Consider the following 13,058-nt stretch of genomic DNA (forward strand, 5'->3'; position numbering starts at 1 on the left):
TAATTGAACATGAATCACATGCATAGATACAATATCGAAATATAAGTTAAAAATTCAAATAAAAAACCAACAAAATTGAATCCAAATAGATTCTATGAACACAGATTGGGTTCGGATCCTGCTCTGTGTCAGTCATTTTTTGCCAAATAGGGTTTGATTGGCTCTTGCAATGATAGTCTAGAACTCTAGAGGTAGTGCTCTTTGCCAGCAAGTTCCATGTAGAAAATCTTGGCCAAAGTCTGTCTGCACAGATGGCACCAAGTCTCCTTTTTCTTTTTTCGTTTTTGACAGAAACAGATGACACCAAGATCAACTTGAGGGCCTGTTTTGAACCAAAGCCAACGTGCCAAGTCCTAAACACTAGACATGCCTCAACATATTGAAGACAAGCCCCACCACTGCACAAGGGCTTTCCTGGCAAAGCCTTCTCCCTAGTCCAATGTCTATCTTTGAGTGTTGTATCTTGATGCCACCTCCTACCCAATAGATGTGGGTTCCCTCAAAACAGAGGGTCCCAATTTCATGAGAGCATGCATGTGGGGAATAGTGTGTGTCCTGTGTGGAGGTGTGGAGACAGAGATTTCGTTTACTTCTGTGAGAGGGTGTGCTGCTGCTAGGCTGCTAGCTATTTTAGTGGGCCTCACAACTCAAGCATGTTGTTTCTCCCATAGGTGAGAGGAAGGATTATATATATATATATATAATGAAATATGTAAACTAGTGTGAACCAAAATTTTCATATGTTTTTTTGCAAACTAGTAAACTATATACATAAAGAGAGTCACAATAATATGTGAACTGAAAATATGATAACTAATGTGTGAACTGCCATTTTTATGAATTTTTTATTTTTTCTATTGAATCTAACTATAAAAAGGTGATATACATGTTTGGTTTTATAAGAACCCGCTCTTGAATCATACCATTTTGATGCAATATTTTTTTTTAAAGCTTTAAAATCAATGACTTACAATCTTAATAAATATTCAAGCATTTAAAAATTATATTTTATATCAAAATACACTATCTGATTCTTGGCAAATTCACCATGCCAACCACATCCACACCACATAATTGGATTTGTAAAAAAGAAATATTAGAAATGCTTATATTTCTAGTTCTCACTTCTCACTTCTCACTTCTCATTATTCTAGTGGGAGAATTTCACTGCGTACATACAGCTTTTGCTTTTTCCAGTGAGTGTTTCCCCTCGCCTTTAAATTAAAAAAGTTGAAACTTGTAAAAGCCCTCACCTCTCCTAACCCTCCCCCCTCTCGCTCCCCACAGTGGGCAGACAAAAAGAGTGTGAGCAGTGATCTGCTGAGGTGGTGGAACCAATAAAGCAATTCCACATCCATCCATCCATCACCCAACAAAAATTCCCCTAAAAGTTTGCATATTTAAAGAAAGAAAAGGCCCACAACGAAGATCTCATCATGCTGTAAACACGCATCTCCATGACATCTTGGGATTCTCCCAAATGTGCAGAGAGAAAAAAAAGGAAAGCATGAATTTGGGACTTTAATGAATGGCCAAACCCAGGGAATGTTGGATTCCTTGTGTGGAAAACCAAACCACCACCTTTCTCTTTTCCTTTTTCGTTTTATCTTTCCCACTTTTATATTCATATTACAGCGCACGTTCACCCTTTTCCATGCATGGTTTGGATGATTAAACCGACAAGAAATCTACCTCTGCTCATTTTTTAGTGTTTTCTTTTAGCCCAATGCATTGTGTTAGCTCTCTGTACACTGCTACTGCAAAGTACCAACTGTGTTCAACGTATTTTTTGCTTTTATTTTCTCTGTGTGGGTCTGACAAAAGATATGAATGAGTAGGTTTCTATGATGGAAGCAAGGCTTTGGCTTTTGGGTTTTCCTTGCCGGAAAAAATATGAATTTCTACCACGTGGTCCATTTGGGTGCTCATAAGAAGCTCTCTTGATCACCAAAAGTGGGTTTTCTTTCCTCCCAACCTGAGGTTTAATGAATTTCTGCCTGGGCTTTGTTGCTGTGACTGCAATGGGATTAGATAGAAAAGGAGGTCTCCTTCTGGTGGTGGTTTTCTTCTGGTTTTGGACAAGTGCAAGTGGATTGCTCTCTCCCAAAGGTGTCAATTTTGAAGGTATTTATTTTTTTGATTGGTTGGGTTCTTCTCTTTCTTCATATACATTTATTGGTGCTTTGATTTTTTAACTAATGATGAGCATACAGCTTAAATTTTATGTTTCATTGGCAGAATTTGGTTTTAGTTTTTATCAGTATGAATAAAGATATCTATTTATTTACTTGAATTTTCCTCACTTTTTTTATATGCGGATCTTCTTTTCTCATTGTTTGTATATTCTGGATCATTTTCATTGATTATGAATTAAAGTTGTTTTCTTGGCCCTTTTAGAGAAAATTGCTAATGGTAATGTGAACTTAAAATTTTTGTTTCACTGTTTTTTCGGGCCAATCTACCACCATGAAAAAGGCTTTTGTTCTTTATTTTAATTTGTTATTTTTGGACAAGTTTATAGGCCTTAACTTTCTCTTCCATTAGGTTGTGTAATTCGGGATTGCTAGTTTGTTATTTCTATCTGAGCACTGACTTGTGAATTGAATTTTGATTTAGTGCAAGCGTTAATGGGCATAAAAAATGTTCTGAGGGATCCTCATAATGTGCTTGATAACTGGGATGGTGACTCTGTTGATCCTTGCAGTTGGACCATGATCACTTGCTCTGCTGAAAATCTAGTTGTTGGACTGTAAGTCAGAATACCAAGTCACAAGTGTTCCAATTTCCATCTGATACTTAGTTTTCCTGAAACATGGTTTGCGTTGTTTATATTGATATTTAATGCAATAGTTGGCTTGAAGTTTGAATTCTTCTCCCCATTTTTGCACTCACTGCAGAGGAGCTCCAAGCCAGAATCTGTCTGGTACTCTCTCTCCAAGTATTGGAAACCTCACAAATCTTCAGATTGTGTGAGTATCAATGTAGTTGGTGATTGTTTTTATCATCTATAATTAGTCTACTGAGATGGAATTTTGCAGGCTGTTGCAGAATAACAACATCTCAGGACCAATCCCACCTGAGCTTGGAAAACTATCCAATCTTCATACGATTGATCTTTCTAATAATCTTTTCAGTGGACCAGTTCCAGATTCTTTAGGCCAACTGAAAAGCCTGGAGTATCTGTAAGTATGAAAATGAAGATTGTCGCATTGTTTTCTCATATTTCTCTCTTAAGTTTTGAAAATTTTAAGCTGAGTCTGTGTCTCAATTTTCTCGTCTCTGAATTTGGACCAGGAGGCTTAACAATAATAGTCTTTTGGGGCCATTCCCGCCGTCGCTAGCCAATATCGAGCAGCTTGCTTTCCTGTAATTTTCTTCATCCTGCACTTTACGAAATGAGTATTTACCATGTTGGTTGATCTGAAATCCTCTCTTTTTTCACATTTCAGAGACATGTCCTTCAATAATTTGAGTGGTCCTGTTCCACGGTTTCCTGCTAGAACGTTCAAGTATGTCTTTTGCAATCTTGTTCATATATCATTTTCTATTTTTTGGCTTTTCTGATAGCATGTACTGGTCCACCACATTCTTTTTGTCGCAGTATCGTCGGGAATCCTTTGATATGTGGGAATGAACGTGAGCATGGTTGCTCTGGCACTGCAACTCCATACCCACTTTCTTTCAACACATCACAGAGTACGGCCTCGAGAATTTATTTTGTTTCAGTGCAAATTATTTATCTTTTTGCTTGTGCTCTTCTGGTCATGGGATTGCGTATAGGTCCATATGAAAATGGGTACGTCTCTATGAAAATCAATCGTTTGTGTTCTTCACATTCTGCTTTAAAGAGTTTTCATTTTCAGTGGCCTGGCAGATGCCACTATCTTGTCTTTTTGTCCACCCCATGAATTATTTAACATAATCGAGTTTAACTTCGTGAATCTTGTTCTGTAGTGTGATACTTTCTGATTCTAGAGTCCTGTCACAATTCAATTTCCATAAGCAACTTCTGATCTCTGATTTTGTACTAATTTTGCAAAATTCAGGCATCCCACCAAATGGTAGACTGAAGAAGAATCATCGGATGGCCCTAGCACTGGGGTCTAGTCTTGGTTGTACTTTTTTGCTCATTCTTGGCTTTGTTTTCCTGCTCTGGTGGAAGCCCAAATACAATCAGCAGACAGACAATACCTGTTAGTAGGAAACTTGCAGTCAAGCAAATATACTAAAATCCAATAATGTGATGTTAAGATGTTGCAAATGCTGATTTTGCATTTTGATTGTGAAATTGCTCAGGTCAACATGTTGAAGAAGTTCGCCTGGGTAACTTGAAGAGGTTCCATTTCAGAGAGCTCCAGGTTGCTACTGGTAACTTCAGCAGCAAGAACATACTTGGAAAAGGTGGTTTTGGAATTGTTTACAAAGGTCATCTGCAAGATGGATCTATTGTAGCTGTGAAAAGGCTTAAAGATGGAAATGCTGCGGGTGGAGAAATCCAATTCCAGACTGAAGTGGAGATGATAAGCTTAGCTGTTCACAGAAACCTCCTTAGACTTTGTGGGTTTTGCATGACATCAACAGAGAGGCTTCTGGTCTACCCATATATGTCAAACGGAAGTGTTGCCTCTCGCCTAAAAGGTGAACATTCCTATCTGGCCTTGCGATTTTGTGTTGCTTGCGCAGAAGTTGATATCTTGGTCCAGTTAAGGTTTAGACTAGTGTCTGATTCCTAGTTTGGTTTAAAATAGCTATTGTGAAGCACCAAACCTGTAATGCCCCAAAATTTTTAACCCAAATTTAAGAGGATTTTTTTTTTCTTTTATAACAGCGTAAACAAGAAATAATATAGGATTAAGCATTTCGAGACATTACGGTGGAGAGAAAACCCAACACATTTATTTCCTTCCATTTATCAAGGAATAATGACATCAGAGTTTTAAAAACATAAAATGAACTCAACCATCCCTGGAACAATAAATCCAAAAATCTCAATCCGATGCCTCATCCCGCAGCCGCTCATAAACCCTAGTCTTTACCTGAAAAATAGTAAATTGATTGGAATTAGACTACCACGTCTAAGTAGGAAAACTGTGACTCTTAATGCAGGTACATCATGAGTCTAGTATGTGATGTGGGTGTCAAGTGTAAATCTTTAGTATATACAATAGCACGTAAAGCAACAACAATAATCAACAGTCATATACATGAGCAGGTAAACAATTATGTAATAACAATAACTGAGCAGGTAAGGCATAGTATGCAACATGAATAAGCAAGTGAGGTAGGCGATGCAACAACAATAACAATAACATGCATAACTTTCATGTAATAGTTCAATCACCTCGTATTGACCCATTTCAGGATTTCAGATCATTACAATATAAAACATGCTGAAAAATATGCAAATGTCTCTTTAATGACTCCATCACAGTGATACCTAACTGTTCTAATTGATGTTTATCTTTTCTTATCCTGCGGGTACACACGGGCCGAGGCAACCATCACAGAAGAGAACGTTCGGGGGTATATTATTCAAAGTTGTTTTATTAACCCGAACATTCTAACTGAGACTGAAATCCCAAGGGAGCGGTCAGTGACCGAGAGAACCTCCCAAAGGCCAAAACCAAAATAGGATGCATCCCTAACTTCTGCAGAAGAACAAAGATCTACCACCTAGGACATATTGGTAGTCCGGGTCCCCCCCAACTCCGAGGACTGGGGACCATCGAGTCACTTTAGCTCGAAACAGTAAAACACATGTCCCCGGAGTTTTGTACCACTTACCCTCTCCAAGGTAAGCCCGAATCTGAGTGGGTTAATCTTTTCATTTAATTATGTTCCTGAAGTATGGGGTTTTTCCCCAACTTCCTTCTACTATCATAGCAGTAGAATTCCCAACCTTAGTCATTTTACCAAGGTGTATAAACCAGTCCCAATCCCTTGTCATATTGATTGCATAACCCACCCAAAGTGCTCTGGTGCCTTTAAACCAGTCAAGCACGAATGCCCCGGTGCCTTTAAACCAGTCGAACAACAATATTATATTTTCATTTTCATGTGGATTCACATCATAACTTCGATGGTCTATGCATGACCCTCAATACACTGGCTTGACATTCATATGCCCACCACAAACCAACCCATAGGTTCGGTTACCAGATCATCATTATTATTTATTTATTTATTCTTCAATTGCAAATTGCCACAACGTACCATTAGGTTTTGACTTGTGACATCCCAACACAGGGTGGCATGTATTAAAAACTCTGCCAACAAGCAAAAACATTGTCGGTGTCCTTTATTGAGCATGCAGGGTAATCTTAGAAATTTGGTAATACAACTATATACATTTTTCCAAACACCTTCTCATTTGAACATTCCACAAGATATACAGCTTAGTTGGCATTTGATACTTTCAGCAAATATGTAGTGTTAGGCAATAGTATTTCAGAAAAATATACAGTTTAACAAGCATATGAACATTGGAAAATAAACATCTTCATGGTTATTTGAACCTTCTAGATGATATACACTTAATGGCATTTTGCTTATTTTAAGAAATATGCAATTTAACATGCTAAATTATGCAGCTTAGTATATAAAATTGAATATCATTTTACCATGCAACTCAATAAGCATTTGAGCATTAGTTTAATATACAGTTTCACGTAACAGTGAATAACAACCTAATATGCAGTTAAGTTTGCATTGAATATTAACTGGATATGCAACTTTGTACGAAATTTAACATACACTTACTATGCCGTTACATAGGCATTGAGCATCTAACTAATATGCAGCTTCATATGGACCCGAGCATCCACCTATAAGCATCTAAATAGGAATTTGCATATCAACTGAATATGCATGTAAATGTTAACTTAAATTTCAACTTATCATGAATCCAACTAGATTCTATGTATAATCCACCTATAAGCATCTAAATAGGAATTTGCATATCCACTGAATAGGCATGTAAATGTTAACTTAAATTTCAACTTAACATGAATCCAACTAGATTCTATGTATACTTGCTTCCAAGATTTCTCCCACAACAGATTACCAGGTATGTATATTCAGAAATAGCAATTGTTTAAATCCGTTTCCAAACAATTTTAACAATCCCATAAAATAAGCATGTTGATTCCTAATCCTATCACATGATGTTGTGAACCTAAAGATTTCATTTAACAGAGATCACCGATATCACATACAGGGCTAGTCAATCTAAATTTTTCAGAATCCTATGATGAAACAACAACATAGATTAACATTGATCCTCCTTTGAGATCCAATAATAGTTTAGCTAGTATGACCATTTTACAGGAATCAACAATTAAGATAAGTCTACATTTTCAGAGCCACACTTAGCACACATATATCAAAGAACTTATTGTGGTTTAATTACACAAAAAAGGCAACAACATTCTGAGCTATAATGACATTTAAGTAGAAATATTGCACCACTATGGTTCATCTGAATTGCAGCAAATTATACATCGAACTAATTAGCAACGAATAACCACAATATGTCCCACTGGTAATCATTCCAAAATAAATTCCCTTTTATTAGCAGAATTCAGTATGCAGAGGTATATATAAATATATATATCTATATTTGAATATCGCAGACAAGCTATGCAAATGACTAATCCCTTCTTCTTCTTCTTCTTTTTCACAGCATAAAGTATAATATAATAACCAATGATTTTTCTGTCAGGAGCAATCTGTATAAGTTACTATGTATAGAACAATGCCAGTTCAACCCCTAATATTAATAGCAACACTCTCCCCTACCCTATTAGAACTGAGACAATACCATGACCGAATTTCCCTGTTAAGCATACATATTAGTAAATGGTAGAGCTAACCTGCATCCAAAGCTAGAGCATGTAAAGGTTGAATCTACAAGGCATATAGTGATACAAACTGGTCATGCTCACAGGTAACAACATTTAAACAGAAAAATGATATCAAACGTACAATGCAATTATACCCAATCAAATTCAAAGGACTGGGGTTTCAACACAGATTACCACATACCAAAACACATGATTAATCTAAACCTAGCAATGATTTAATACATGGTGACATCTATCATACTATTGATTTACACATAAAATCTCAACATGGAAGGCATTAGCCCGATTGAACCCCTCTTTCTGATATCCGAAATCTCCAACTCAATCGATTTGGGATTTTCGGCACCATAAACCTGAAATCCTCTTTTTCCTGTTAGGGATTTTGGCCACCCACACAGCATGCTCGAACTATGATATACCAAACAAGGAACACACAGCAAATCCTACCTGTTCCAGCGTTTCTCCTCGAAGATGCCATGGATGGAGGTGTTGCCGACCACCCCTACATGACCGAACACCGTCAATACCCAAAAGAAAAATTTCAGAAATCCTACAGCAGGAATAGAAAACCCCCCTTTTTTTTTTCTTCTTTGACAGACTTACAAACCCCCCCAAATCAACGATTTGGGGTTTCGGTTTGGGGTTCACCGTGAAATCCCGAATAACAACTCGATTTCCCCACATTTAAATCCATGCCAAACACTCTATCTCTTTACTATTGAAACTCCAAAATCCCCAAATCGGAGATTCTGGAATTTCGGTAGCTTAAACCCTAAATCCCCAAAATTTCTTGTCAGATTTGGGATTCACTGCACTCGTAAATCTATTCACTGCCCCCGCTCCCCATACTCGACCCACATAATACCCAAAAGAAGAAGAAAACAGGAAAACCTACCTGTTCCGACGACGAGGAGGTGGCTGTCGCAGTCAGGGAGATCGCCGGCATCGGTTGCTCCTGCTGGCGAGCTCGGGTCGAGAGGGACAGTGAGACAGTGAGTGCGGGAGGAGAAAGAAGAGGCGAGTGGGAGGAAGAGAGGTGTGGGAGGTAGAGAGGAGCGAGAGAGAGATGGAAGAGAGGTGTGGGAGGGGAGTAATTAAGGAGGATGGCCCGAAACGGAAGGAAGCAGTTACCTTCCTCCCTTCGCTTGGCGGCTACGCACCCAGAATCCTTCACTTAACGTGTTTAGGGTTCAAAATGAACCCTAACACGATTTATCATTTTTTTTTGTTTTTGTTTTTCACTTACCTCTTTACACAGGCATGGCCCCGGGTCCGAGTCCGCGACCCTGGATCCAGACGCAGTATGGATCCACGTCAGCTCTGCGGAGTGGATCCGAAGATCGGACCCAAATAGATCCAATTACAGATCCACATGATATGTTTATTTTATGATACATACATATCTATTTGTACAGTTATATATATATATATATATGGTTCCTTTATGGATCCTTTTAATAAATCTGGATCCAGGAATCTGAAGTTTTAATTATATGATTTGGAACTATGGATCCAAATGAGTTCTTATGGATCCAACTAAATATACATTGATCCTTACGGTTTCCATACAAGGATCCAGATTAATATTGAAGTTCCGACGAAGATCCAAATGAAATGTTATGGATCCGAACATCGCCTAGGCAATACTAATCCCACTAAAGTGTTGTAGACCCAATATAGAAATTTTACCATTAAAATTTTGATTTAAACTTCAAGGATCCAATCCATTTGACCAAAATCTATCATTAAATATTCAATTTAAGGTTCGTGGTCCGATATCTAAGATCCGAATGGAATATCGGAGTTCTAAACAGGATATTTGGGATCCAACAATGAAGATCCAAATAGGTCATCCAAGATCCAATTACGAATAAATAATTAAAACAATAAAATATTCGTGTATCACCTTAATGACTTAAAAATCTAAATTTATTTATCTGATAAAAATCGTGGGTATTACAAAACCTCCAAATCCTGGCTTTCTTGGAGAATTCGCCAAGTTTTCTTCACAATTCTGAAGTTGGTTGTCTTCATAGATTGGTAAACATGGCAATGTCTTCAGTGAGTCCACAAAATAGAGCCAGGCTTAGCTGCCCAAATGCCAAGTTCATTGTGATTTTGTAAAAATTGTTTAATTATTTGCCATGTTGCTTCTTGTGTGACCCCATTTTCTTTAGATAGATCAGTACAGATGATTGGGGTCTTCTACCTCAGCAACATCCAACTGTTAAGCTGCAGGCTCAATGTGGTAGTTCCTCTAGTTCTTAGGAGCTTAAGTTCCCATCAACCTTCTGTCTTCATGGGTTTATCTTTTTTGGGATAACTGGAGAAAACCAATTCTCTCACTCACAAGCTCATTGGTGGGTTTCCAACTTGTGACATCCCTTCAGCTTGTGACGTTCACGGATTGCCCAGCAAGCTCTTGTGCATTCTTCATGGGTTGCTCATGCATGAACTATTTAGTCTATTTTGTGTTCTTCCATTAGTACTGATATATCTAGTTTTTATTTCTCTTTTTTCCTTCTTCTAGCTTCACTTTCTTTTGTTCCCTCTCGTTACAATTCTCTTTTAGTAACCAAACATAATATACCCCCTTTTAACAGCAAAACCACCACTGGATTGGAGCACCAGAAAAAGAATAGCTCTGGGTGCTGCTAGAGGATTGTTATACTTGCATGAGCAGTGCGATCCAAAGATAATTCACAGAGATGTGAAGGCTGCCAATATATTATTGGATGATTATTGTGAAGCTATTGTTGGAGATTTCGGTCTGGCAAAGCTTTTGGATCACAGGGATTCGCACATAACAACCGCCGTCCGTGGTACGGTTGGGCATATAGCTCCTGAGTACCTCTCAACCGGACAATCATCGGAGAAGACAGACGTTTTCGGGTTTGGTATCCTTCTCCTTGAACTAATAAGTGGCCAGAAAGCTTTAGAATTCGGGAAGGCAGCCAACCAGAAGGGTGCTTTGTTGGACTGGGTAAGCATTAATAAAATTAGAAAATGCAACAGATATGTTCTTTGTTATAAGATTCTAATGAAAGTTGAATCAAGCATGTTTGTGTTCATCAGAAGATCAAAGTCATTAGAAGGTGCTTACATGTGCACATACATGGGCAGTCACATTCAGCTAAGTGAGTATACTGTGTGCAGGGTGGACTCGTGCAGGGCCAGTGGTTCAGATCAGAGCCATGGCCTTGGAAAAGTTCAGGTCTCAATTGCACCTGAGGGGCCACAGCTTAGGCCGAGTCTGATTGGGGTGCTCTGTGCAGTTGGCCCATGGTGCTCTCTGGCCTTATTAAAAGGTCACATCCAGGCATACGTTTCCCCATCAGGCAGAACTATGCCTTGGGGGATCAAGAGCAAGCACAATTTTTGTGGCGCAGCCCAATCAGATCTCCATCTATTAATAGGGCAGGGAAATGAGACGAGCTGCTTGTGGTTTGGCTGATGCTTTGGCTCCTTCGAACTTATAAAATAGGTTTGGCAAGCTGAACATGAATAGATGTTCGGCTCGTATACAACCATTAAATAGCATGTCTTACATCACACAGTTTAAACATTAGTGTAGAACACATGGTTTAGGTGTTTGTTTCTTAATTCATAGGTTCAGAATTCAAACTCTATTGCTTATAGGTGAACGGGCCAGCTTGAGTTCTGCTCAATAGGTCTGGAGTTCTAATCCGATTACTTCCAGATTTGGAATAATGTACTTGTATTGTAAATGAGCCACAACTCGAGCTCGAGCCTGAGCTCGCCACACGATCGAGCTGAGCTCAGCTTGCTTGCCACAAGCACGGATCAAGCTTGAGGTGTCGTTCGGCTCATTTAGTTATGTGCAGCAGATGTGATGATTTAAATGGAACATATTGAGTGATAAAACCGGCACTGGTCTCTTCTGTAATCTGGTTGGCTCATCATGAAACAGTAGCTATGTATGAGTAATCACCTGATGGTTTGCTGCTGCAACTAGGCACACCTTCACTGACATATCTGTAATGGGTTTTGGTTACAGGTGAAGAAATTACACCAAGAGAAAAAGATTGAACTCCTTGTTGACAAAGACCTAGGGAAGAACTATGACCGGATCGAGCTCGAGGAAATGGTTCAGGTGGCTCTTTTGTGCACTCAGTATCTTCCGGGCCACAGACCCAAGATGTCAGAAGTGGTAAGAATGCTAGAAGGAGATGGTCTAGCAGAAAAATGGGAAGCCTTGCAGAAAGATGAGACACCGAAAGGCAAAGCATATGAATTCTACTCGGAACGGTATTCAGACCTCACCGATGATTCATCTTTGCTCGTCCAAGCGATCGAGCTTTCTGGTCCAAGGTGAATTTCATCTGAAATATAAGATACCCATGATCCTGATTCCGATTCTGCAAGCACTCCTTGAGACCTAGTTTCAGCATGCTTGCAATCTGTATATGTGAGAGGTAAAGGGCTTAGGGAATTCTGTATTGTGTTCCTGAATATGTACAGTTCATATATATTTTTTATATTGTTGGGACAGCCCTTAAGGAGTGTATAGTGTGGAGTGTAAGATTTTGTTGTCCCTTCCGAGAGACTTAAGAGACTTTGATTGGTTTCATCAGATAGATAGATGGGTGGAATGGTCAAACATTTTGAGATGCCCCAAAATTTTGCACCAACTTTTTTTTTTGGACAGAGAAAGCTGGGGTTAGGCAGGCCCCTACCAGTTATACAACTATACCACAGGGATTCGAACTTGCAACGTCCCAGCACAAGGTGACGTGCACTAACTTCTCCTGCCACATTAGCCCCACCCCACCCCCGTGTTGGTAATTTCGCACCAACTTTTGCAAGGTCGCCTATTACCAACTAAAATCAATAAAGAAAATTCCCAAAATGATGGTCTGAGGGGTTTGGTGCAGTGAAAGGGTCAGGGTTCCATTCCCATGAGCGCCAGCCTCTTGCATTAATGAGGGTAAGGGATAAACCTTGGTTCAGCTGAAGCTTGGCGACTCCCTGAGGGCAAAGGGTGCACCATGGGTTACACCATCAGGACAGTACTCTATGTACGGCAGGATTAGCCAGTGCGACTAAGTCAGATTCCAAGGGTGGTTTACCTGTTTTTATCGGGAAAAAAAATGCCCACAAGGGCTATGGATAACTGACTAGGTGGGTTTGCTTAAGGCGTTCAAGTTGAATGTCATGAGTTAGATATCTGAAGCG

General features: G+C 39.1%; 2 protein-coding genes across 2 annotated transcripts in view; one reads left to right on the forward strand and one right to left on the reverse strand.

Moving 5' to 3' along the window:
• Positions 1–1,273: 1,273 nt before the first annotated feature.
• Positions 1,274–12,418, forward strand: LOC149812912 (protein CLAVATA3 INSENSITIVE RECEPTOR KINASE 5-like). Its single transcript, XM_089991720.1, has 11 exons — positions 1,274–2,124; positions 2,617–2,749; positions 2,898–2,969; positions 3,039–3,182; positions 3,295–3,366; positions 3,450–3,509; positions 3,602–3,696; positions 4,047–4,193; positions 4,297–4,638; positions 10,466–10,845; positions 11,881–12,418. The coding sequence occupies exons 1-11, from the start codon at positions 1,986–1,988 to the stop codon at positions 12,196–12,198; spliced, it is 1,902 nt and encodes a 633-aa protein (XP_089847846.1). The 5' UTR covers positions 1,274–1,985; the 3' UTR covers positions 12,199–12,418.
• LOC149812913 (Phosphoribulokinase / Uridine kinase family) overlaps positions 4,858–13,058 on the reverse strand; it is a 29,832-nt gene continuing 21,631 nt past the window's right edge. The window contains exon 11 of the mRNA XM_089991719.1: positions 4,858–5,036. Within this exon, the coding sequence (XP_089847845.1) occupies positions 4,989–5,036 (48 nt within the window). The 3' untranslated portion in view covers positions 4,858–4,988. The remainder of the gene's footprint in view (positions 5,037–13,058) is intronic.

This window comes from Nuphar pumila, chromosome 16 (genome assembly GCF_984573655.1).
Source record: "Nuphar pumila chromosome 16, dmNupPumi1.hap1.1, whole genome shotgun sequence".
In the NCBI taxonomy this organism is placed as follows: Eukaryota; Viridiplantae; Streptophyta; class Magnoliopsida; order Nymphaeales; family Nymphaeaceae; genus Nuphar; species Nuphar pumila.